Source organism: Leishmania martiniquensis, chromosome 34, assembly GCF_017916325.1.
Source record: "Leishmania martiniquensis isolate LSCM1 chromosome 34, whole genome shotgun sequence".
Taxonomy (NCBI): domain Eukaryota; phylum Euglenozoa; class Kinetoplastea; order Trypanosomatida; family Trypanosomatidae; genus Leishmania; species Leishmania martiniquensis.
In genome coordinates this window covers 61,829-87,799 of record NC_090169.1, presented here as the reverse complement: position 1 = coordinate 87,799, position 25,971 = coordinate 61,829, and the positions used below count along the sequence as shown (strand labels likewise).

The 25,971-nt window shown below is 59.1% G+C and overlaps 5 protein-coding genes across 5 annotated transcripts; all 5 read right to left on the bottom strand.

Moving 5' to 3' along the window:
• Positions 1-291: 291 nt before the first annotated feature.
• LSCM1_02079 (uncharacterized protein) lies at positions 292-603 on the bottom strand (the record flags this gene model as incomplete). Its single annotated transcript, XM_067319671.1, has 1 exon — positions 292-603. The coding sequence occupies one exon, from the start codon at positions 601-603 to the stop codon at positions 292-294; it is 312 nt and encodes a 103-aa protein (XP_067175046.1).
• A 1,705-nt stretch (positions 604-2,308) lies between these two features.
• LSCM1_02078 (uncharacterized protein) lies at positions 2,309-2,926 on the bottom strand (the record flags this gene model as incomplete). The annotated part of the gene is made up of 1 exon (XM_067319670.1): positions 2,309-2,926. The coding sequence occupies one exon, from the start codon at positions 2,924-2,926 to the stop codon at positions 2,309-2,311; it is 618 nt and encodes a 205-aa protein (XP_067175045.1).
• A 10,355-nt stretch (positions 2,927-13,281) lies between these two features.
• On the bottom strand, positions 13,282-15,726 carry LSCM1_02076 (uncharacterized protein; the record flags this gene model as incomplete). The annotated part of the gene is made up of 1 exon (XM_067319669.1): positions 13,282-15,726. One exon carries the CDS (start codon positions 15,724-15,726, stop codon positions 13,282-13,284), a length of 2,445 nt encoding a protein of 814 aa, XP_067175044.1.
• Positions 15,727-19,491: 3,765 nt separating this feature from the next.
• On the bottom strand, positions 19,492-21,336 carry LSCM1_02075 (uncharacterized protein; the record flags this gene model as incomplete). Its single annotated transcript, XM_067319668.1, has 1 exon — positions 19,492-21,336. One exon carries the CDS (start codon positions 21,334-21,336, stop codon positions 19,492-19,494), a length of 1,845 nt encoding a protein of 614 aa, XP_067175043.1.
• A 1,035-nt stretch (positions 21,337-22,371) lies between these two features.
• LSCM1_02074 (uncharacterized protein) lies at positions 22,372-23,364 on the bottom strand (the record flags this gene model as incomplete). Its single annotated transcript, XM_067319667.1, has 1 exon — positions 22,372-23,364. One exon carries the CDS (start codon positions 23,362-23,364, stop codon positions 22,372-22,374), a length of 993 nt encoding a protein of 330 aa, XP_067175042.1.
• Positions 23,365-25,971: the final 2,607 nt, after the last annotated feature.

The following is a 25,971-nucleotide window of genomic DNA, read 5'->3' as shown; positions in this document are numbered from 1 at the left end:
ACGCTTTTAAGAGCCCAAGAAAGCTGAGCCGAGGAGGAGGACAGGAAGGGTGAAGCTGTGAAGGAAGACTGTAGCGCATACATGTCCGAGTGGTGATCTGCCCTTGCTTTTCACCCATTCCTACCCCCTCTTCTTCCGCGTCCTCCGTCAGGGTCCCGCCTCTCTCGCGAACACGCCCTCTCCTGAACATGCAAGCCGACATGCATCGACGCATACGCCCTTGAGGCGAAGGACAGAGAAGACAGCAAGGGGGGGGGGCGGGCTTTAGCCATCACCAGCACCCTCAGTCGGCTAGATCAACTTCTTCTTTATGACGATCCCCTTCGTTTTTGTAAAGGTGAGCCAAATTGTGCCGCCCATGGTCACCAATGTTACAGTCGTGCATATCCAGATGCGGCTGACGGTTCTCTCGGCGGTGGCGCGCATGCACCGAAAACGCTCCTCCAGGTGCTCGAAGCCATCATAGACTTCGAAAAGTTGCTTCTGCAGGTTCTTGATTTCTTCCAGCTGACGCTGCACCTCCTCTGACGTCACCAACTGTTCTTGGTCGAGAAGGGCACGCAGATCGGCGGCTCTGCTCGCGCGGAAGAGCGACTGAATCATCTTTGCATAGCCGCGGTTCACCTCGGCCACTGCCCCCCTTACCGTTGCATCTCCATTCGGAGACCTCTTGACGGCGTTATCTAGCCTCGCGATGTACGTGAAGGAGGAGCGGCGCGTGGAGGCGACCTCGAGAAGCTGAATCTTTACCTGCTCGTACTGCAGCGGCGGTGTCTTCTGCGCTACCGCCTTGGAGCGAATTAGGTGGAAACAGGCCGCGTAGTCTCCATCGATGAACTGTGCTGCAGGGCCGATGCCCTTCAGGGCAGGTCGAATGCTCACCGCGGTGCTTCGTGGCTGTTGTACAGCCTCCGCCCCTGCGCTCGCAATTCCCTGCCCCTTGGAACCGCGACGCGCCACCTCACCCGGCCTGTTCCGTCTCTCCAACTCCTCAGCGCCATACACGTTCGTTTCAGTGACAGCGTCGGCGCTTTTGAGAAGGGCCACCGATGGCTGCGAAGCGCTCGGCTTGTGGATCGACACGACCACGTCAGAGCGTCAGTGCACATTCGATAGGTTCGACGAATACGTGAAGCGCACCACGCCGCCCAGTCCGTTGTCCAGTGACAAAAGTACGCAAGCGGCTCTGCCTCCTCGCAGAGCTGCGTATTCCTTTATCGACATCCTCTCGTTCGCGTACGCTGGATAGTCGATGCTGTTGAGGCTGAGGTAGAGGGCCGCCTCCACACCTGCCGCGAGCCAAAGAAGGCTCGCGAGGAGCGTCAGGCACTGCAGACTTTTGCCTGGCATCGCTGCTTCGGCTGCGAAGGCCACTCCGGCACCCTTTCATCTCTTGCTGAATATGCTCCTGTGTCTCTTGCAGGTCTTGGTGCACTACCGGGTCGGAGCAGCTGCATGCGCCACCACCGCTGTCCAACTGGTTCGCCTGGTTCGAGCCTGAGGCCTCGCACTGGGGAAACGTTTTGGAGCGCTTCTCTCTCTCACGCGCGCACGCTCGCCGTGATGAGCTGTTTCTCTTCACGCTACTCTCAAAGCGGACGGCGGCAATGAAGTCCAAGCGTGCAGAGGTGGCATGTAGTCATTCACGTTTATTGAGATGCCTGAAGAGCAGTAGAGGGAGAGGGCGGAGCAGGGAGTGAAGGAAGTGAGAAGTAAAGGCGCGTTCAGGGTGCCATGCTCGCAGGCCCAGAGGTGCTGAAGGTGCCAAGGCAGCAAGAGAGCGGCAAGTGAAACAGGAGTGGGCAGAGGTCACCGTATCTTCTCGGAGGCGCCGCACACCGCGAAAAGGACGAGGAGGCAAGAAGAAAAGATGCGAGATGCGCGCGGCATCCATCCACGCATATCTGCATGTATACATATACGTGTGGGCGTCCCCCGATCCATCTGACGATTCGGCTGGGAATAGCACGACCAAAATATCGCCTTCTCCACGCGGCAACTGCATAACCAAAACGCGTGGGATTAGCGTGCCCGCCTTTTTCGGCGCCACTTCACCATCTTTGTGTCAGGCGGTTTCTGAGGATAGTCACTGTGGTAATAAGGGAAAGACACACGAAAGGAGGGCTGCTGCAGCTTCTTGCCTTGGGAGCTGTGCGCCTCGCAAGGCCGCGTGGCAGCACTGCCACTCACGCCGCAAGCCGTATAGGCGAAGAGGATGTGGCAGGGAAAAGAGGCCTGATATCGAGGGATATTACTCCAAGGGCGGAGCGCCGCCTCCGCTTCAACGAGGAGCCTGCCCGCACTCCTTTCACATGTCGTCTTCCTCGAGCGGCGGCATGTCGCCGTCGTCATCTCCGGCCGCTGCCGATGCGCTGTGAGCCAAGTCCTGTCCTTTCGCTGAGCCAAAGCCGGGAAGGCCTGCCGCCTCCTCCGCGTCCCGCTGCCCTTGCGCTTGCATGAGCTGGCTGAGCATCTCCGAGTACTGCCCATCCATCACGTCGCTGCCGCCGAGGCCGAAGTCTCCCAAGTCGTCTGCAGCGCCCTCGTCGCCATACTCGTCTTTCCACTTCGACCAGTCGATGGTAATGTTGGGGTACTTCGCCTTCTCCTCCGTCAGCCTCGGCCACTCCAACTCATCGTCGTTGGCGTTCTCAAGCGAGTTGGTAAACTTCTTCCTCAGCTTGAGCTCGATCTGGCGCGGCCGCACCACGTGCTGGCTCTCCTCGGAGCATATCGCGCCGTAAAAGCGGATCGTACAAGCGTACTGCTTACCCTCGGGCGCGCTGCATGCAAAATGTAGCGCTTTCCCCTCATCCTTCACCTCCACGCTGACACCCGTGGTGTCTTGCAGCGGAATCGTGACGAGGACGTAGTCGGGGCGCTGCGCCCAGCTGATCGGGGGCACCAAAGGTCCGCTAGCGGACATGTTTGCGAGGTGGAAACGCCGATGTCGATGTCAAAGATAGGGCCACACGAAAGCACGCAGATGCGTGTGTGGTGTGCGTGTGTGTATGTGTATGTGAGGGAGGGGGGGATACGCCACTGAAGAGAGGAATGGAAGAAGGCGCACGCTGTGTTTCACCGATGACGAGACTCTGATATGTATCGAGAGAGAGGGAGACAGATAAATCAATGAATAAATAAATGTATGTGCGCGTGTGTTCGCTCCCGAGTTTTGCGGCAGTGGTGGTGTGCTCCTGCGGAAGATGGTGAGACGAGCGAGAATGACACGGGGTAGGGGAGTAAGTCGCACAAAGGTGTAGGGGTGGTGGTGATGGGGGAGGGGGGACTACAGAAGGACGCGAGTCGGCACCACCAGCGAAAAAGAATGGTCGCCGAGAGTCTTCTATACGAACACCACTGAAACATGTATGGACATCATGCGCCAGACTATGCTTGAGTGCTTCGCTTCGCCGACCCGTCAAAACTGGACACGCGCTGGTGTGGCCATTCACGGGTGGTGGTGGTGGTGGGGGTAGAAGAGGCAGCGCAGAGAAGGCGGATGTGTAGGCTGAGACCTCTACAGCGCATGCGAGAAGCGCCCGCCGGCGCACATATGTACGCGGCGCGCCAGAGATGCGTGCAGGAGGTATAGGCTCGATTTCGATAGAGAGAAGAGCGGCTGCCATAATGCACGCATAACCACCGTGGAGGATGAGGATGAGGAGGAGGAGGGGGAGGGGAGGGGGCGCCAGCAACAAAACGAGAAAGCGAGACCACACACACACAAACGTTATCTGCATGAAAGGGCCCCTATCAGACCCTTCGCAGCTTTGCGGAGCAATCCAAAGACACATCAGCAACGGAGCAGGGAAGGGAAGGGAAGGGGTGTACGCATCGTGACGTACGCGAGGGCGAACCTCCACGGCTACCACGATCTGAGTGTGACGCCCGTCAGATCCGCGGGACCGGCAGTTCTCCTGGGCAAATACCGCATACGTCACAGCTCCGTGGCAGCGCACCTCCCCTTCCCCCTCCCCCTCCCTCTCTCCCACGCACGCACGCACGCGTCCACCCCCTTCAGCCACCGTCACACAGGCCAACTTCACCCCCAGCTTCGCCCCTCTCCCTCGGTTACCACATTCCCGAGGAGTTGCAGACTTGTTTCAGTCCGAGCGAGAGGGCAATACGCTCAGCAATGCACACCAAAAAAAAAACAGTAAACGCACAAAAAACAGCAGCAGGCGGAGTGCCTCCGGCACCACTCCCACACACTTCTGCGCACCGAAGAGCCCGAAACGGGCTAATGGACATCTGCCAGCACGCCGAGAGACAGTGAGGCAGAGATGTGCTTATGTATGGATGCAATGAAAAAAGGGGAACCTGAAGAGTCGGCCGAGAAGTCGGGCCGCTACGGAGAAGGAAGACAGTAGGCTCAGGCTGATGCTGTCCGCTCTCCCCCCTTCCCCATCCCACACATCTGCCGAAGAAGAGCGTCGGCACCCGTGCCAGCAATCCAGCACGTGCAGACAAAGGTATAGGAGGAGATTGACACCGCTACGAGGGGCGAAGAAAGCGCAGGAAAAGCACCGCTGCAGCAGAGGGGGAAGGCGTCGTCCACCTCCTCCACTGAAAGGGACGTTATTGAGACGCGTAAGCTTGACCTCACCGCTCCAGATCCTGCCAATCTTTTCAAGCCGCGTTACCCTTCGTTCTCACAAACGGGTTCGTTTTTCTTGGCCACACAGCATCGATGAAACTTCACGCCGCCACCCCCCTCTCCGGCGCTACACACAGGCTCTACCGCGGGGTGGAATGGCAGGCGTACAGACAGGTGTTTGACAGCAACGCGCCGACGCAGCCTGCGGTGTGGGCGGCCTCTGCCTCCAACTCTCCCCACACCCACGCTCCGCACGCCGCCTCACAGCCACGGCGACGATGGCAGTGGCCACGTGGTGCATCGACTCCCAGGGTGCCTCAGGCTTTCCCCAGCACACATGCACACACACCAGTGGGCAGTGTAAGGGGCGGGTGATATGCGCTGGAGTCACGCCGACGTGCTGTCCGCCGAAGAGATGGCACAGACGCGCTCACTGTCGCACACCGCACCCGGGCAGCGTCATGTAGGACCTGAGCACGGGCCTCCGCAGTCACGCGTCTCTTTGACGTCTCTGTGCAGCAGGGACCTCGCACTGCCACCACCCGCGGTGGCTTGGCACCGGCAGGGGCAAAGGAGGGGCAGGGGGGTTGCGGCCTGCATTTTTTGCGCGCGCAGAGCGCAGTTTGGGACCCCCCCCACATGAGAGGCGGGATGCACAGCCTGGTGCGCTCCTCCGTCGTGAAGGACAACACGGAGGAGCAAGAGCAACAGCGGAGCAGCCGAATTGTTATCTGCAGCTATTATGCTGCAGCGGACTTCTCTGCGCATCGATTCACTCCCTCTCCGCCTTCCCCTTTGCGATTTTGTTTCACAACGCGAAAGAAGTCAGCCACGTCCGTGGCACCTGCGCACACTGCTGCATATTTTATTCCTTTTAACCCCTTCCCCCCTTCTCGAGTCAACACTCTGCCATAGTGTTGACGGACACGCCAGGGAGCACGGGTCGGCGACAGCGCCAAAGCGCCTCTATCCAAAGACAATGGAGGAGGGGAAAGAGGGAAAAGGGGGTGGGGGCAGAGTAGACCAAAAATAAACGCGCAACTCGCAAGCGGGTAGGGGTGGGCATGAGGCAGGCAGACGCACACGCGAAGATAGAAAAGCGAAAGTGACAGAGCCAAGGAAAAAAAAACAAAAAACGAATGCCAATCGTACGAGATGGGGAGGCAATGTCCAAGCCGCCGCATCCCCTGTCCCTCTCCCACACTCTCTCTATCAGCTGCTCCAAGAGAGGCGGTCACCTTGATCCATTGAGGGACAAATGCAGCCAGCAATACACGTGCAATCATACATATCAACTAATAATATGTGTATATATACGTGTGCGCGTGTGTGTGCCATGAGATACGGTGCAGGAGGGGAGGGGGAGGGGTAAATAAAGAACTTTGCCATCAGATAGGGAAGGTGAAAGGAAGAGAGAGCGATCAGCGCCAGAAGGCGCCACGATGCGTGCGTGCGTCTGCTTGTCGGGTATAGAAGATGCTCGCTTCCGCACACATAACGGGCCCACCTAGCGTCTCTAGGTCGAGAATAGAGCACCGAAGAGCGATGCGCGCTTGCTCCCTATTCATGGCCATACCTGGCGGCGGAAGAGGGAGCCATCACGTCTGAGTCCGCTCAGCCTCAAACTTTGTGGTAAAGATGTCCACGTCGCCTTCCACAAAGAGCGCGGTCTCGAGAGGATTGACGCGGAGCTCGTGAAGGACACCACCGGTCACTGGGTCGCGCCCCACCACTGTATGCCCTAGGGGTCTAATGTACGCGCCGGGGGAGAACTGCACCCTTACCGAGGCGACGACATCAGGTGTATCGTTGTAGAAAGCCCAGCGGCGCTGCGTCTTGTCCACAAGGCGGAATACGAGACCGTTCCCATGCTCCTTGAAGCACTTGTAGACCTCATCAATATGCGGCATTATGGCGGGGTCCGGCCCGCTGTTGCAGTACACCGGTGCTTCCTCCGGAGCCGGCAGCGCTGGAGGCACCGTTGCAGCGGGAACCGTTGCGGCATCGGGCTGGAATGAACTATCCGGCTTCCCTGAGGTGGTGGGGGACGGCGTCAGAGCGGCGACAGGGGTGGCTGCGAAGGTCAACTCGTACTGCCCCGGCACCCCTACAAGGAACGGCACTGTGGCAAGGGGCATCACCTCGATAGCTGCGATGACGATCCCCTCGCGCTCGCTATGGGCCATCACCTGCACGCCTGGCGCAAGGCGCACGTCGCTTGTGTGCGGATAGCGCATATTCGCGGTCATTACGTAGTCTGGCGTGTCGTTGTAGAAGGCCCAAATCGCGTTTACATCATCGACAACACGGAACAGCAGCCCGTTGCCGTGCTCCTTGAAGCACTTGAATACATGCGTCTGATGTGGAATGACGGTGGGGTCGGGGCTGCCGTTCAGATACTGAACCGGATCCTCTACCACCGGCGCGGCTGCAGTTTCGACCGGCTCCGCGGCATACTCCAGCGTGTAGGTCAGAGGATCACCCTCGATGAAGGGTTCGGTGCACCCCGGCGCGACAAGGAGCGTGTAGACGACGCTATCCGGTAGGGCGTCGGCGTGCGGCGCAACAGGGGTTGTGCGCCCAAGCGGCTGCACCTCTGCGTGATCCGCAAACCTCACGGTCACCTTCATCATCAAGTCACGAGTGTCATTGTAGAAGAGCCACCGGCGCGCGCGCATGTCCACAAGGCGGAACAGCAGCCCGTTGCCGTTCTCGAAGCAGCGGTAGATCTTGTCGTATGGCTGGGTCGGCTGGCGGTACTCAAACACAACTTCTTTGAGAGGCGCAGTCTCCGTGCGAAAATCAAGGTGGAAGCCTTTGTGCTCTCCTTCGATGAACGACTCCGTGAACCCGGGTTCCACATCCAGCGTCACCTCGATGGAGCACGTCTCGTCCGTCACGTTGGCGGGGCCGGGAATCACACGCATATTTGCTCGCTGCAGCGGCCGGATGATACTGCCGGGGAGAAAGACCGCTCGCACATGCACAATTGTGTCTGTGGTGTCGTTGTAGAAGAACCACTGCTTCTTCTCAACGTTTACCAAGCGAAACAGGACGTTCCGGCCGTTGAAGCATCGGTAGCACTCCTGATACGCGCAGAGAGGCTCGCCGTTGATGAAGCGAACGGCCTCCGGTGCAACGAGCTCCGTCATGGCTCAGCCTACTGTCGAACTGAGTACAACGAAGCTGCCGAGGTAAGCCGCTGCTGCGAAAAGAGAAAACAGACGGCGCGAGCGACGCGGCGGCGGAAGCCGTATTGTATGCTGTCGTTGCCTCCCAGGCTCCGAATGCGTTCGTGCGTGCGCGGCACGCCAGCAACAGTAGCGACAGCAGTCAGTGCTGCACCTGCTCATGCCCTGTGCAGTGGCCACCAGAAAGAGAGCGCGCGAGGGAAGCCTTAGGTCGCAAGGGTCTTCTGCGAGAACTAGTAATCACGTGGAGGTAAGACTAGGCAAGTTGTTTGTGGCTACCCCTGCCGTAGTGAATCCTCTATCATGTGTCTGTGGGCACCTTTTCAAGGCGGAGATATCGAACGGGGAGGGGGAAGGGAGGAGGAGGAGGAGTGGGGGGAGGGAGGGGAGGGGCGCATTAGGCGTTTGCCTTTTTTTTGTATGCTGCGCGTTTCTACCGGCGCACGTGCGCATGCATGCTGGACAGCGCATGGAAGTGTGTTGGTGATGTGCCTCCCCCCTCTTTGAGCGTCACGTGCCCCTTTGCCTCCTTGGAGTAAGGGCATTGTTTTCTACTTGGTCCGGATACACACACAAATACGCACACACAAGGCCGCGTCCGCGCATTAGCCCTCTCTCTACTGTCGCAGTTCCGCATGCGCTTCTGTGGCTCTCCGGTGCGGCGATGCAACACCAGAAACAGCAATGCTTTGCGGCGCTGGGGGAGAGTAAGGAATTCGGCCACGCGAGATGACTCTGCCGTCCCTTTCCTTTCTTCCGCTTTCGCTTCGCGCGTCTCACACTGTACTCCTCACCCCTTCCCCTGTGCTCTACACTTCGTGTAAACTAATTTCTTCCGACCCGATGCTCACGAGGCAGCAGCGCCTTACCATGGGCGATGTGCGCTAGCTCCGGCACACACAGGCAGGCAGCATGTCGAGAGACACGCATTTAGCGGGCCGGATGGGAGAGGGAGAGAGAGAGGTCACCTTGATGGACCATGCGAGCGCTTCCATTGCGCCGCTCAGAACACGAAAGAGGGGGTGAGAATCATCTCAGGAGGGGGGAGGAAGGAGGAAAGGGAGGGCACACTTGACCAAGGCGTCTGGGCGGCACACGCGTGGGCTGTAAAAGGCGTATAGCCCCACTCAGGCAAGTACATTAGCGGGAGACCGGCGGCATCCGTCGGGTCCACGCTTACGTTGCAGGCTTCCTACCTGCTTCTCCACGCCTATGACGACCACTCTCAGGCGTGTGCCTCAACGCCGTCATGGCTTCGCTGTTTTAGTGCATCTTTCCGTGCTTCTGCACGTGCGCGGGGTGAAAGTTCATGGGCCAATCGTGTGTCCCTTCCCCTCCCCCACTACTCCTCTGCTCCTTTTTTTTCCGGCCACTCAGCCGATCCGTGGCGCCGTGATTGGCATCGGCTTGAAGCAGAGGCGGAGGAGAAGAGGGCAGGGAAGAGGTGTGAATGGGCAGATGGAATGAGAGGGAGGGAAGAGGGGCACCGTACCCCTCCCACCCCCACCCCCGCAGACGCAGACGCAACGACCAGAGCAACATTATAACGAGGAAAATCGACAAAGACAAAAAAAGAAGGGGAAAGACAGAGAGAGGGAGGGAGGGGGCCAGCTACAGCTTTGTGCGTGCGTACACAATGCGGCAGGGCGTAGGGGGGAAGGGAGGAAGAGGGAGTCGACGTAGCCACGTTGTAGTGTACTCAGCCAACCAAGCAAGCCGTGTACTCGCGTTGTGCGACTTGAGTATAATACGATGAGCTCCGAAGGCAGAATGAACCGTGCAAGCGAAAGATCCGCGAGGCGGCATCTCTACAAGGTGAGCCCACATGGAAAGGCAGAGAGACACATGCAGAAGAGACGAGGCCGCGTAAGAAGAGAAAAACAGAAATGGACGGAGTGGATGACGGGTGAGGGGTGAAGGATGCGAGGCACAGAGGCAAAGATCACATCGGGAGAAGAGAAGAAAATCCAAAAAAGGCATAAAAGAATCGCACATAAATAAATGCTGATTGAGAGTGAGACGGACAGAGACACACGCGGAGCACGCGAGAGGCGTGTGATGGCGATCCGATCTGTTTAAAGGGAGGGATGGGGAGGGGAGGAGAAGGGGTATGTGCGTGTGCGTGTCTGCTCCGATGTGTGGAGGTGCAGGGAGGGAGGGAGTGGGGACGAAATGGCGGTGGCAAGTCGCAATCCAGAAATACAAAGGAAAACGATGGGGAGAAGAAGAGAAACACACGAAGATGAGCATTCAAACTTCCTATACACGCGCATCTCGGAGAAAAAAAAAGACGGGGAGGGACACGCGAGGATGACCTTGTTTAGGATGAAGTACGTGCGCTCGCCACATATGCGCGTGCACATGCAAGTTAACCTGTCGCCGCTTGCGTCCACTTTCTCACGCTCGCATGTGCGACAGGAGCGAATGCTACAGCGATCAAGAGAGAGAAAGAGCCACACACACACGCAGAGTCAAGAATGAAGTACGCACATACACCGCCACACACGGTCCATTAAGCACTGCGCGGATAGCAAGGGAAGCGGCATACGAGAAGAGGAACAAAGGAGAGGGCCAGGGGGAGAAAAGGCGAAGGCGAGAGGCTGAAGATCCGGATGACATCGGTGTGTACGTCACCCTTGGTACTCCTCAGCTCCGCCCCCAACATGAAGGCGTCGACTCCCGCGACCCGTGCACACACACACACACACACGCACAGAAAGAGAGAGAGAGAGGCCCTTTCGCAATCGCAGCTCTGCCATGTCTGGTAATGCGCTCGCAATGTTCACGATCGCGATTGGGCGTGAGTTTCGCTCTTTGAGTCTCCCCTCCATCGGCCTGTGCGCGACCCGGTCGCGTTTGCACTCGGGGTGGGGGTGGGGGTGGCGGATGCGCTGGCCTGCCATCAACGGCAGCACAGCGGAGCCACCAGCCGCCGTGAGAAAAAAATCAAGAATGCAGAGAAGCGAGGGGTATGTGCGTGTGAAGTTGGTGAGCGCAGGAGGGTAAGCGTGGGAGAGGCGCGACTCGGCGGCGGAACCACCCAAGTCGAGCATGTGGAAGAAAGACCACAGCAACAGTCAGTACGTCTCCTCCGCTTCTCACCATGCCCACTCTCCACTCTTCTTCTCCTCTATGCTGCAGCGGGCACTCAGTCCCCACTCGACGCCGTGGCTGCGCCTCGTTCAGTCTCGCGTTTTGGGGGGAGAGTGGGGGGAGGGTAGAGGCCAGAGGGAGACACATAGGACGAACTCCTTTGAATGGGAAGTGCGCGCCCCTACACAGGTGTCTACGCGGGCGTCTTACGCTTCCCGGTGAACTGAGACTTGAAGCCCCGCACGTCGCCCTGCACAAACGCCACCGTCGTGAGAGGTGGAATGGCAACGACGTACTGGACCTCGTCGTCGCTCTGCTCTTTCTCGGTGCTCCCCAGGGCACGGATTTTGCCGTCGGCGTCGAAGGTGAAGCGCGCGGTGAAGAAGACGTCGGCTGTGTCGTTGTAGAAGCCCCAGTGCTGGCGGCTAGAGTCCACGAGGCGGAAGAGGCGGGCCTCCGGCTTGCCCTTGAAGCACTGGTAGACGGCGTCGTAGTTCACCACTTTCCGGTCCGGCTCACCATTAACGAACTCTGGGCTCTCTTCTGGCGCGGTCTTGTGGATGCTGTCAGCGACCACGGATACCTCATACTTCGCAGGGCGGCCCTCGATGAAGAGGCGCGTCTCGCACGGGGGTATCTCCAGCGTCACCACCATTGTGTCCTCTTCCTCTGGGTCGGGCGACATCTGCGCGTCTGGCCCGGGTTCGATGGCGGAGCCACCGAAGAAGCGTACTTGGGGCTTCATCATGTACTCCTGCGTGTCGTTGTAAAAGGCCCAGCGACCGGCCTTCTCATCGACAAGGCGGAACAGGAGCCCGTTGCCGTTTTCCTTGAAGCACTTGAACACCTTGCACTGGCTCACCTCGATGATACTGCTGTCCGGCTCACCGTTGATGTACTGGGCGTCCTTCGGGTCCAGGCAGTTCTCGTCGATCGGGTCCGCGTTGAAAGCTTGGTGGTACGAGGTGGGCGTCCCCTCAATGAACGGCTCCGCATTGCCCGGCTCCACCGTGATCTGGTAGGCCACCTCATTGACATCGTCCTGCACTGGCACCGCCTCCGTGTTGCTAAGCGGCTTCACCTCATCTGCGCAGGGAAAGCTGACTGTGGCTGTCATGCGGAACTCGTGGGTGTCGTTATAGTAATACCACCTACCCTCTCTCTCATCCACAAGGCGGAAGAACAGGCCGTTCCCCTCGTTCTTGAAGCACTTATACACCTTGTCGTAGCGCGGCAAGACGCGGTGGCGGTTCATGAACTTGACGTCGTTCGCCGGAAGCTGCTCCGTGTAGAACTCCAGCTCGAACCCGTTCACGTCACCTTTGATGAACGGCTCCGTCGCGAAGGGGTGCACCTCCAGTGTTACAACCGTCTCGCACAGCTCTGGGTTCTCCTCCGTACCGGCCGGTACCTTTGTGGCGCGAGCGCGGTTGAGCTTCTCAACCTTGCAGTCCGCGCTGAAGCGAGCCTTGACCTGCATGATGGTGTCTGTCGTGTCATTGTAGAAAGCCCACTTCTTCTGCGCGGAGTCGACCATGCGGAAGAGTAGGCCGTTCCCTTTTGACTTGAAGCAGCGGAAGATGCGATCGTATTCGAAGCTGGGCTGGCCGTTCTCAAACTGCGGCGTTGCAGGGGCGACAATTTCCTCCGTCATGGCTGCAGTGTCTGTGTGCGAAGAAGAAAGAAAGGCGGACACCGATGCGTGGGTGCGTAGTGGTGCTGGGTGAGGTAGAGAGGCGCTGAGGAACACGGGATGGGAGATGGGGGGAGGGGAAGTGCAGCTTTCGTGGTGGTTATACGGTGCTTCGGTTGAAGAAATAGGTGGCAGAGTCATGACAGTGGCGGTGCGACGCACGAAGAGTTGGGATGCAGGGGAAGAGAGAAAGAGGAAGAGAGAAGAGTGTGAGCTGAGCGGCGCGATCGATCGAGACGGGAACAACTGCGACACCAGAAGTAGGAGGGAGGGGGGGATGGGTGATCAGCACAATGGCATACATGCCAGCTGTCGTGCCCTCGGTCTACGGTAAGCAGCGGTAACGCCCCCTTCTCCTCTGCTCTCTTGCTCGTGTATCTTGAGGCGGTGCAGGCGGAGGAGAGGATGCGAGAAGGGGGCGAGAATACCGCACGCGGTCTTTGACCCTCATGCACACACATGTCCACCTCCGCCCTCGGCAGCAACGTTGTGGCAACCATTATCAGCAAACGTACGCACACACACACACACCTACACGAGAACCTTCAAGAAGTTGCCTCAGCTCCAAGGAGCAGAGGCACACCTGGCGTCATGAAAGTGACGTAAGAGGCCAACAGCCGCTACACACGCAGCCAGACAAGCACAGTGAACATGCGGGGGGGCACACAAGGCGCTCATGCAGCTGACCTGTAGCTCTCTCTCTTTCAGTTGTCATAGTCCTTGAGATCCCACTTGGAGAGCTCGTTGAGGAGCTCCAGCTTGGCAGCGCTCGACCTCACCAGTTTTTCATCGATGTACCACTCCTGCAGCTCCAGTGGACTCAGGGCCAACTTGCGCAGCTTTGAGCGGCGCCGCGTGCGCAGTTCTTGTGCAAAGACGGTGCGGAAGTTCGCAGACGCCAGCTTCGAAGCTTCTGCCACACCGTTGGTCCCTTGATCGGGCTCTACTGCTGAGGCGGCACTTGGGGTCGCTGCGCCAGGCACGCCATAGCCGGCCGACACCGCTGAGTTGGCGGGCAAGGGGTGACCCACCGCCAAGAAGTTGCGCTCGGCACTCGGAGAGTCGTAGAAATCCTTCTCCAGATACGAATAGGAGGGCACGAGGGCGGTCCAGTGATGACTTGTATGCGGAACTGCACCGCGCGGGTAGTATTCGTTGTACTCGAAGGAATCCTCCCACTCCACCGAGCCGGCCGCCGCCGTGTCCTGCCTCAGGCTCTCTCTACGCCGAGCGTCACACCGACGGGCCATCGACCGGTTCTTGCGCAACACCAGCACATCGTGCCACATGTCCTCGCGGGAGATGCGCTCCACCTCCGCAGCCCACTCTGCAGCCGCGGCGCTTGCAGCTCCCTCGGCTCTCAGTTGCGACTCACGAAAGACAGAAAGCAGCATGCGTCCCACCGCGTTCGACGACTGCGCGGCATCTCTGGCCGGGCGGGACGCGTGCATGCTGCAGCGCCGGCGGAGGATCAAGTCGTAGTACCCGTTTAGCTGCGCTATCACCAAGTCCGCTAAGGAAGGCATCCCGAGCGTCTCGCCGCGCAGCAGGAGGTCAGTGTCGTAGGTGCGAGCCAGTACAAGCACTACGTACCCTTCGTCGGTGAGGAGGACGCCGCTGTGCTCTGTCACGTCCGCACGAAGCGCATCCAGCACCTGCTGAAGGCCGGAGCGCGTGGCGAGAGGATTGTGGCGTGCAAGTGCTGGTGCTGCAGCGCACGGCAGATACGGCAGGAGAAAAGCGGTGTCGAGCCCCTCCGCTTTGGCGCTGCGGTTCAGGCGGCGCCACCACATCGTTTTGCGCAGGTTGAACTGCTCCGTCGTTACGACCGGCCAAAGGGATGCTGCGGTGGGGGGGTGAATGTACAACACATCGAACGGGCCAGCGGCAGCGTCTGCGCCAACGCTCTCGGCACCGCAGCAGGCTCCCTCCTCGATGGGCCGGACCAATGCGCTGTAGCCGCGTGCCTCTTCCCTAGCCCGCCGGCGTCGCCGCTCAGCCGCGGACGCGCTTGTCACCTGCACTTCGGCTCCAGTGCCCACACCGGCACCACCTCTCCGTGGCTCGAGCGGGATGCTGCCGCCACTGCTACTGCCAGCGCGCGTCGCTGCCGGGGCAGGCAAGCCTTCACAGCGGCGGGTGTACAGCACCGGATTCCGGTGCCTCCCTCGACTTTCCCGCATGCACTCATGAAACGTAGACTCTGTGTTGGCGAGTGCGGCCGGGTCGGAGTCGGAGGCCACCACGACGCCGGCCCCAGCGCGGATGAGCAAGTCCAAAACATAGCCGCTCTGGCAGCACACGTCGAGGGCCTTGAAAGATGGCGAGGATGGCTGGAACGGCTCAAGTGCGCGGTGGCGCTCCCATAGGTCTGTCGCGGAAGGCGTCGCCTCGCCACTGCCTCCCCTCCTCGCCAGCATCCACTGAAGAAGATGCACGTAGGGTATTTGCTCGGCCGTGCCGGTGGGGCAGTGCATGCCATGCCACGGGTGGAGGAAGTAGCGCCGACGGTAGTAAGCGGCAGCCGCAGCGTCCCCTCCATTTGAAGCCCAGTCACCACTGTCGCGGGACGCGCCCCAACGGACCCCCCGACGATAGCGGTCATAAGAGTGCAGAAGATCCGCAAACTGCGTAAAGGAGAGGGTGCCGGTGGGCGGCACACGAAACTCGTCTTCACTACCATCGGCCTCGCGTGCAGCAGGAGCGGGTACCGTGCAAGGGACACTGGACCAGACCCATTCCTCCCATTGCGCAACGACCCGTTCCTCGAACTCGGCCCCGCCAATATCACGTTGGGCGTCGTCGGCGTGTGCGGTCTCCACCAGCAGCTGCCCCAAATCGGCAGTGACCACCGGCAGTTGCACCAGCCGCTCGACAAGCTTCCACCACTCTTCCGTGGAGGAGACAAACGCCTCGAGCGAGGATGGCATCCGCTCGCCCCAAAGCTGCGCCAGGAGACAGCTGGCGTGCATATGCGCAGACGCGACGCTTTGGTGCAGAGTTGGCGTCTCCGTGGCTGCGGCTGAGAGAAGTGGAAAGAGGGGCACCGAAGCGCAGCAGCGAAGAGGCATCCCATTTGTGCGTATACCTAATAGCTGCGTGTGTCTTGTGTGCCATCGCAGGAGATGCGATGGCGCCACAGGCTTCATTCTGAATGTATCGCGTTAACTACCCAATGAGGTATACCTGAGCACACGTTATGGGTATGCATGTGCGAGCGTGGTCGGCTGTGAGCTTCTTAATCGACGGAGTCCCCTCTCTGGACTTCAATTACTAGTTCTTGGTGGCCGCTGCCGCAGCTCTCTCTCTCTCTCCTCACGAGACAACAGGCAAAACAATAAGAGGGGTCAAAAAAAGGGACGAAGATGCTGGAACCGGTGAATAGCACGCTGCAACTCGCTTGCACGGCCGTCATGAGTGCGCGAGGCTGCGCCGATGACGCTGCGAGTGTGTCTGTGGGTGTGAGCAGCGGCTTGACATGCGAAAGGGAGAGGGGGTGGGACAGGGTGGGCGAGGGACCGTTTGCCGTGAAGAACAAATGAAATGTGCGCAGTGCCTTGCAGGCGGTGCGTGGAGGGGTAGGGGTAAGAAGGGGCGGGGCGTGAAGCGGGTGATAAAGAGGGCATGAGCTCTAGTCTCTGTGTGCACGTCACCACTCCCGCACCTTGGCGCTCTGTCGATTCCTCTGGCGCGGAGAGGGGAGTGATGACGAAGAGAGAGAAAGGGCAAGGGAGGGCGTCGATGCCGTTTGGCGGGCGACGCCTCCGACCCGCACGGCAGCCATGTGCCCAGGCTGCGCTTCCTCGCTCAACTTCTCCTACAGCCGTTTACCTAATAACGGCAGACGCGTGATATCCTCGGCCGCTGAGCTGGCTAGCCTCCTACAAAGGTCCCGCGCTCACACACACGCGTGCGCCGAGTGCGCCGTCGTCTCAAAAGAGGCCCGTGCGAGGCGTAGGGATTCAGAAAGAGGAGGTGCTTGCAAACAGGCGCCGTTCATGCGATACCCGTTCCTAAGAAGATCGTCTTTCACTGCATCCGAAACCATTACGCAGCCATTCTTCGTGCAGCAGTTGCGCAAGCGAAGAAAAAAAAAGAGGAGAGCGAAGCAAAATTGCATACACGCAGACACACGTAAAGGAGGAGAGCAATGGAGGGGGAGCGAAGTGCGTGACGATAGCGCTCGAAATGGCAAACGAAAAAAATTAACGCGCAAGAAAAAGAGTGAGAGGCGAACGGCGGCCCAAACATCCCCGCCACCCCCTCCCACCCCCTCCCACACACACACCTCTTCACCCGCCATCCACGCATCCTCCTGCGCACAGTGGCGAATACTTCGGGTAAGGAGGGCGACAAACGCCCCCCTCCCCCATGCAGCTGCGGGTAGACGAAGGAGATGTCGAGGGGAAGCAGCGCATCAGCTACGGAGAGAGGAGAAGAGGGAGGAATGCCAAAGAGAAAGCAAACAATCAAAGAGAGTCGTAGAGCAGCGAGAGGGGGGAGAAAGGGAAAAGGCGCTTTTCAAGAAAGGAAGGCACCGCTGCATCCGTGCGCGCCTCCGTGCGTTTCACTTATGAACCGTCGAATTACAGACGGTGGGGTGCGTCCAAAGAAAAACTTGATATCAGTACAAAGCGCTTCAGCTCAAACGAAAAGCGAGCGGAACTGCCCACGCCTAACACGGACGCTTACGCCATACAGAAGCGACACTGCGGCAACGGTGCCAGACGGCATCCGCACGCACGGCTCCGTTGTGGCTCTTCTCAATCCGCCAGCCTCTCCCTCCCTTTACCTCGCGAATAAAGTTCACACGCTATGCTATTCACCTCATAATGCCATCTCTCGTTATACAGAGATGTATATGTCTATGTGTGGGCCCTCGTTCGCTGCACATGAGCGGAACGTGATCGGCATGCGATTTTACTGGAAACGAAAAAAAAGCGCACGTTCACAGAGAGCAACAAGAGGAAGGGAGCGGAAGCGACGTAACGAGAAGGGGAGCCGATGCGCACACGCACATGCGCGATAACGCGCGACGTACAGAGACGAGAGGAAGAGGGAAAAAAGGAATCGCGCTACTGACAGCGCCTTAGGTGTGTACGGGTCGCGGAGGGCAGATGCATGACCGCGAAAGGAAGAAAATGCAACGAAGCAAACGGAAGCGAGTGAACGCACGCGCACGCACGCAGACAGATATTTATGCGTTATGGTGAAGAAAGCACACAAACGTAGGGGAAAAAACGAGTAACCAAACGAAAACTGAGGCGCGTGCGAGCGCGTCGGTTCTGCAGGACACGTACGGTGACGCCTACGCGCCTCTCATGTATCTTAGCCGACGCCACATTTTCTCCTTTTTAAAAATCTTGGCGTCCCTGCGTTAGCGATCTGTGTTTATGTAAGTGTATGCGTGTGTATGTGCGTCTCTGTGTGTCACAGAAGGGGGACGGGCGTCGCACATTTACGCGAGTGCGCCTCCACCACCACGACCACCCCTACACCATGGAGACAGACGCAAGCATTCCACCGATGGAGAGCCCTCGAAGCGTCGACGACATAGGGAAAGGAGAACAGACAAGAGAGAGCGCAGCACTATGAGCGGTAACAATACGAAAAGATGAAGCGAAAGCATGCGGACAGGCAAAGCGCGTCACGCACACACGCGCACATTAGCGGGGGAGGGAAGAGACTGACCTGCACACGAGTACACCACTCAGGAAGCGTGACCAAGTCAAGGGGAGCGGGGGTAGGGGAGGAAAGCGAGGCGAAGCACGCAGGGTGTCCCCATGGCAATGCGCCCGAACCGAGGCAAGACAAAGAGACGCGACGGCATCCACGATCATCGTCGCTACCCGCGCCATCACCGCCAACGAGCCCCCCTCGCCTTGGAGACAGAAACGGCAACACGAACACTGAGGAGGAGAAAACTTATAAACACACACACATAGAGAAACGATGGAAGAGCGTGCAAAGCTCCATCACGAACAAAAGGAAGCTCAACAACAAAAACGGCGCAGTCTGCGCATTGCTACCTCCGCTACTTCTGCTGAGTCGGCAGCACCGCTTTCCTTTCCTTAATAGTGCCTTTTTTCTTGTTGAGGACGGAATGGGGAGAGAGAAGAGGGGGTGGGGCGGGAGTGAGAGGGAGGAGGGGGAGACGTGTAGCAACGGGATAAAATTACACTAACACAAGCATGCGCTCTTCTACCTCTGAAGCGAGGTGGGCGATAACGGGTGGCGACGTATCGGAGAAGGTTTGCAGCACTGAGAGCCTCGCGTACACATACACTCATATGCACGACAAAGGGAGCTGAAAAGGGTGCAAGAGAAACACAACGGAAAGAAGGGGAAAGAAAAAGCGGCGTCAGTTCGCTCGTGCCCGCCACGTCAAGGGGGGAAAGCAAAAAGGCCCCGACACACACACACACACACAGAAAAGACGAAAAGAGGTAAATCGAAGGCAAAAAAAAGCAGAGCGCACTCGAGAAGGCGGGCCGTGCAGCAGCGAAGACGCAACCATAAAAGAGACCGTGCACCTCACACTCGCGGCCGTTCACCCGCGACGTCTTTGCCCACTCACGCCCCGCCTAAGCAATCGTCAGGCGAAAGGAAGAGATGGGGGGTGGGGGAGGGGAAGCGGACGGGAGAAGAGGTGGAGCGCGGAAGGAGAGGGGCGCTCCGCGCCGGTCACAAGTCGCGCGTTCAGCATACGCGTACACGCGAAAGAAAGCAGCAGCGAAAGCGAGAACAAAGGGAAGAGGGAAAGCACGCCGGTGTGCGGGAACAAAGCAGCCAAAGAAAAGATAAGAAGCCAACAGATGATCCGGAGACGCGGGCGAACACGGCGTGTGCAAGTTTTGGGGAGGGTGTGAAGAAAGAGGCTGACGAACAAAGTAACTCTGTTGGCAGAGGTGCGTTTAAGCGCCGCTGCGCCGCTTGATCTCGATGGCGTTATCGTCTGATGTGGAGACACGCCGGTGGCGTTGTTGCAGTCTTGGATCCTTGCTCGACGTACGCTTCGAATCGGTGGGACCGTTTACCGAGTTGCGCTGCTGCTCTGCCGAGGGCCGGTGCACGATCGCGTCGCGTTGCTTCTGATTGGCAGCATGGGAGAGGCGGTGGTGCTGGTTGACCTCTTCGCTCAGCCGGTCACCCGTCTCAGGGGTTTCTGAGGCAAAGACAGCGATGTCACGGAACACAGGCGACTCTTCGAATCGCGCAGATGTACTGCAGTGAAGCGGCATCTCTGCGGTGTCGCGGCCCCACCCTTCTATAGGTTTGATGCCCCAAAAGACTTCAAAGGGGTCATCAGCCGTAAGAGATTCAGCGGTGCCGGTAGCCCTTTCCTCTGCTTCCGTTACCTCGGCCGGGCCCGAGCAGAGTGCATTGCCGCCGGTGGACCCATGGGCCGCGTCCTCTTCGCTCACATTGGCAGTGGCAGGGGCGGCATACATTTCCATGGCGCTCACGGCGAAGAACGACGGGAGGGATTCCTCATCAGGGCTGCGCAGCGGGCCGCGAAAATTGTGTCGCACAGGTGAGGCGAGGAGAGGGTCGAGAGCTTCGTCTTCAAGGGAGCTCGCCGCAGCGGGCCGCGTTGGCCTCTCTGCCGCTCCAGGCGACCGCGTCTCGCCGCCCACCCGAGCCAGACGCTCCTCGGGCCCAGCTGAGGCGGCTGGACGATGGCGTGACAGTCGACTCTGCGCCTGGTCAGTCCCCATAATGCAGCCAAGCCCAGGCGAGAGAGGTACTCTGGGTGCGATGAACGGTGGTGTCAAGGAGCGGAGTAGGGGCGACCGCAGCAGCGAATGCCGCTCCAACGTATCCGATGGCAGACATGAGGAGGGCGCTGGTGTGGCGCCGGTCCCCTTCGCCGCTCTCCCCCGCGGCGCTCTGATGCTCAGCTGTGCCGAGAGAGAGACCTCAGAGGAAGGTGAGAGGGTGAAGTCCATCGCTAAAGACCGAGACGACTGCACGCGGTAGAATGGCGTGAAATCTTTGGGTGCAGGGGGACGGCTAGTGGAGTAGGCCGCTGCGTTGTCATGCACTGTGTTCTCTGCGTCATCACCTTCAGCTGCGTTGCTCATGAGGTATCGCTCTGGCATTCCCACGCGGGAGCGCAGCGTGTCGTGCGCGGCCACCGATCCGCCCTGCTGCGGCCAACCTGGTGAAAAGAGAAGTGGTGATTGCAAAGCGGTCCCCGGGGCTGTGTGACTGCCCGTGGACGTTTTATCTGCATCGGCTGCGGGGCCTTCGCGTATGGTGCCCGACTGCCAAGCCTCTGAAGTGAGGGGGCAGAAGGCTGCCAGGACAGAAGCAGACGGCTGGGGGGTAGCGGGGGGAGACGCATCACCGAGGCCGCTCAGCAGCACCGCGGCACGAGAGAGACCGCTGCTGCAGCTTGCGGGACGGCATTCAGCAGCAGAAGTTGGCCTGCCGCGTGGTACCTCAGAGTCGAAGGATGCAAGAGGCCCGATCAACGCTGCTCCAGTGCCAGTAACACTATTGCTGAAGGGAAGCTTGCTGGATGGCATGGTGCTGGCTGTGCACGACATGGCTTGCGCGGGCGGCACAGGACGCTTGGGCGATGGTAGTGCGGATGAAAGAGTGGAGCTGCTCGACGGGGATGGCGCTCCACTAGCTGCTTCGAGGTACTGCGGGTGGCGTGGTGGATGTGCGAGATGGTTAGGCAGCGAGTCGCAGGAGCTCCACGAGCTGTTGTGGCCTGTCTTTCGCTCTTCGCGAAGGGTCGGCGACGACATGGGGTGGGTGGGGGCACACCACCGCTGAAGACGAGTACACGCGGCAACGGAAAGTGCCCGTCTCCAGTCGGAAGAAGATGGCGGAAGCAAAGCAGCAGAGAAGAGGGAGCCGTAGAGCAGATACCGCGACACGGAAGAAGGAAAGACAGCGAGGAGAATCCAAGGGTGAGCCGGCGCCACGCCGTTTACTAATTCAGAGAAGCAGTGGGTGAGCCGCGCACAGAGCTCCAGAAAAAAAGCGCAGACTGCTGTGCGAGAGAAGACGGAAGAAAAGGATGAGGGGTGAAGAGAGCGAGCACGTCTGAGGAGTATGACACCAATCGGTCACTCCGGTGCCGGCCACGCATACGAGATACACCACGCCACGATGAGCACTGAGGTGTTAGCGTATGTGAAGGGGGTACAGGGCGGCAGGTGGAAAGGGGAAAGAAGAGGGAGGAGGCACGGGCAGTGACGCCAGAAGCAGTGCTTCCGCTACCCACTTTTGCTCAACATTGGCCGACCTCTACACAGAAGCGCACCACCTCATCCAACAGCACCATGTTTTCGAGCGGCAAGTCATCTGCAAGAAGAGTCGCACACACGCGCGCACACTCACGAACTTTTTTTTTCGTCCTTACAGGACCGCAATGCCCCTTTCCGTTGTACACGGCCGTCACGCCACCGCCTATGCGAGGAAGAAGGGGAGGGAGGGGGGCGAGAGTGAGAGCCTCAGACAGAGAGGTACCGGGCACATGAGGTTGGAGACGTAAAAGCGGCACTTGTCCTCCCGTTTCCCACGCATCCGCCTCCCACACCCTCTTCCCATTATTCATGTGTTAGTGGCATTACGCAACCACAGTCGCAAGCGATGCCAAAGCCCCGCCCCCGCGCAGTCGCACCCACTGGTGGCAGATAAATCGCCCCCTCCTTCCCTCAAGGCATACATAATCTGGCACACGCTTAGAGACACAAGATATGCGACACGGAAGAAGAGAGTATGCGAGAAGCCGTCACGATGGCACACACCTCGGCCACGCTCCAACGAGTCATCGCTTACTTTTTTCGATTTTTCCGCTTCCCAGAGGCCTTCCGCTTGCCATGGCCCTTACGCGAGTGCTTGCGGATCTTCCGAATCTTCTCCAGCTCCTTCATCATGTGCACGCGGGGCTTCGTCTTCGTGGGGCCCTTTGTCTCTTGCCTTAGCCGGCGAAGCTCCTGCTGCACGACGAGAGGGAGATCATCGAAATTGTTTGAGGGCAGCGCCTTCGAAGACGCAGCGCCGTCTTGACGCGCACTTGCTGGGTCGCCGCTGGAGGTGCTAAAGAGCGGCTTCACCTCGACCGTCACATACTCGCTGTCCACCTCAGCGGAGGAAGACGACCCAACAGAGCCGCGCGTGCCTGCGGCGGCAGTTGCCTCTTGATTCACCATGGCGCCAGGCATCGCGTGAGCGCTGTGCCGAAGAGTGGTCAATCGCTTCTCTCTGCAACGCTTCTGCGAAGCCTCAGCTTTCATCTTCTCGCTGGCGCTGTCCACGGATGCCGCTGGAGCGTCGACGCTTATCCACGGCATGCCCACATTCTGCTCCCCCTCCTCGCCCTCGCTGTCGTAGCCGCTCTCACCTCGCTCCTCGACCTCCTCCTCGTCGGCGAACCGATCGTCCTGCGGCTTGGGCAGGCGATACGTGTAGTCAGGTAAAATCGGCACACGTGCGTAGTTGTTGTACGCCCGTCGTGCCTCCTCGCGCTGCTCTCGCCGGGTCTTAGCGCTATCCCTACGCTGCTTGCGCTTTGCATCCACGAAAGCCTGCACGCGTCGCTCGTTTTTTTTTCGGTGCAGCGTGAGGAGATATTCTCTGCGTGAGGCGTCGTCGAACGTGACTGCCTTCGGTCGAACCGTGTGCGCTGGGGCATCTCTGACCCTCTTGCCGTTTTTCTTTGCCAGCATGCGCCGGTAGTTCTCTAAGCGGTCTGACTTGAAGCCTTTACGCACCTTCTTTTTGCTGCTGGCGGCGGTACCGGCTCCAGCATCCACATATTTGACCATGGCCACTTCTGCACAGGAGGAGCAACGGAAGGGGGAGATGAGAAGAAGCGATGCAGCGTGTGTGCCATGCAGAAGGGAGGGTGGTGGTGGGGCAATGTGCGTGATGCTCGTGCTTTCTGTAGGCATGCATGGGGGTGAAGAGAAGGGGAAAGGAGAGGGAGAGGGGGCGCAGATGTGCATTGGGTCGAAGAGACAGACAACAGATGCGCGATGGCAAGAGAGAGGAGGGGAGAGCAGCTGTGCCATCGTTGGCATCAGCCACCTCACTAGACTCCCAGCCCCCCCCGCCCACTCCTCCTCCTCCTAACATGCTGTCGCATGTCTTCGTGGTAGTAGTGAGCAGAGGGTATGGGGGGTGGGGTGGGGGGTGGAAAGGGGAGGGCGAGAGGCGTTAGCGGCCGATGCAGCAGTATACACGATCACTACTGCCGTGGTAACCCCAAACAGACGTTTGTGCGCTACAGTGATAGGAGGGACACTTCTAGTGCGCAAGTGCCGCTCCACGAGGTGCGGCGAGGGAAGGCTGCCTGGAGGCCCGTAGAGAACGGCTTACAGCAATCCAGAGAAGAATTCGCTGTGAGCGCTTGCCGACAAGACACCACACGCGATCACGCCAGAGAGGCAACATACACACATGGAAGCGCAGGTTTACATAGTGAACGCGTGCATGGGTGTACATGCGTGTGCGCCCATGTGCGAAATCGGCGTTCCTGACTCAGTAGAGCGTCAGCTGATCGATTGGCGAGCACGGTACGTGGCCTTCGTGGTGGAGGCATGCAGCGAAGGCTACGCTGCCGTGCATGCGCACGTGGTAACTGTCGCAGCGCTTTTCACCAGAGCGCTTCTCGGCCTGCAGCAGTCGTCAAAAAAGCCGCGTAGTCAGGTGGAGAGGCTGGGGAGGAGATTACTTCATCCTCTTCGCTTTCAGTGAAATCGAAGCCGATGCTCAATGTCTCGGCAAAGTCGGGCTCTCTTTTTGCGACTGGTACAAAGAAGGTCGCCGCAGTCCAGGGAGGCCTTCAAGTAGTGGGTCGCACACGCCGACGGCCTCCGCCTTCAGCGTTCCTGCAGGCCCTGTCATCACTAGAGTTGAGGGCGGTGAGCTTCCTGGCCTCCACCTCATCTGTGAGCTGGCATACCTCCCGCCTATTCTCCCCCTGAAGGAGGAGGGGGGGCACGAGATATTTTGAGGTTATCCCTCTTCGTGGGTCCTCACGGTTGTCACCGCAGACTCTGGCTGGCGCTGCGAATGCGCCAAAGCCAGTGCAGCATCGATCAGTTATTGTCGTGAGGCGTGCAGGCGGCTTCGCTGCACAGCGAAGAGGCAAAAAATGAAGGAGAGCATCGCGACATGAGCTCTCAGCCTTCAGCGCCGCGTCTCCTCGACGAGCTCGGTCCCCGTGAGAGCCAAGTAAGCTGAGCTGTCTGCGGAGCTCGCGGCGGCTATCGCCAAAAAGCCGCTTGACACCTACGAGGCTACAACGCTAGCCGTTATCTCGGGTCTCCAGCCAGCGAAGAAGAGACTCCTTCATAGGGCAACGGTACAGCACACCGTGTATGCCGAGTAGGATGAGAGAAGCAGTGCGCGCCGCACCGGGTGTTCCGCCCCACTCTGCTCCTTCGGCCGTGTCTGTCGAGAGACGCAAGAAAGGAGTCCATCACGTCATTGCTGGCGGTGCTGACGTGCTCGTTGGCACCGGCTCTTTGCAACACCGCACCACCAAAGATACGGGCGACATGCCACGTCACAAGCATCAAGTCATCGGCTTGGCTCCTTGGCAGAGCCCTAGTACATTGCCACAGGGGCATCCCGATGAGCAGTGACGCCTCTGGCGGCACTGTGATACAAATAACGTTTCTCAGAGAGCATACCAAGACGGTTCGTGCGTGAACATTCGTTGCACTCGCTACAGTGTGTGTATGTGTGTGTGTGTGCCTGTGATCAGAGAGAGAGCGCGGGGAAACGGAGACGACGCTTACGATTGAGCTACACGGCTCCATTACTCTTCTCGCAGACTGTCGTAGCCCGCGTCACCAAACGTGCGTGGCGTGGCCAGACAGTGCGGGGAGGGGGAAGACTGACTTGTGCACTCCACTCTTACGGGATGGCAGCGCATCCTTTCTGATGGCATCTGCACAAGTGGAGGGGGAGCCACCCTGACACCTTCGCCTCCCGCCATGTCCTCTCCCATTCTCCCTACATTGCTCGTCAGACACCATTTCTTCATCTGGTCTGGGGAAGTCGAAATTGGAACCGTCTGCGGGATTAGCGGCCGACTTGGTGTGCCGAGCCGTGACTGCGAATGGGGGAGTCCGACCACCAGCGCATGCATTTCAGCATTGGTCGCATAACCGCGTGAATGACCTTCCCAGAAGGGTGGAGAGAACCGGCATGCTGCCATCGCGTCAGCACCATGCTGCTTGCCGCTTTAGAAGTGGTGTGAATTCTTGAAAAGCGGTGGAAGCTGGGCAAAGCTCAGCCGCGTAGATGCTGTGTAGATCTGGCGCCCCCTCTCCCACCGACCACCGGTGACAAACAGCAGCCTCGCACGCCCATGAATACACACCGCTGACTAATTGCCGGGCCCCGTACCGATATGAAGATCG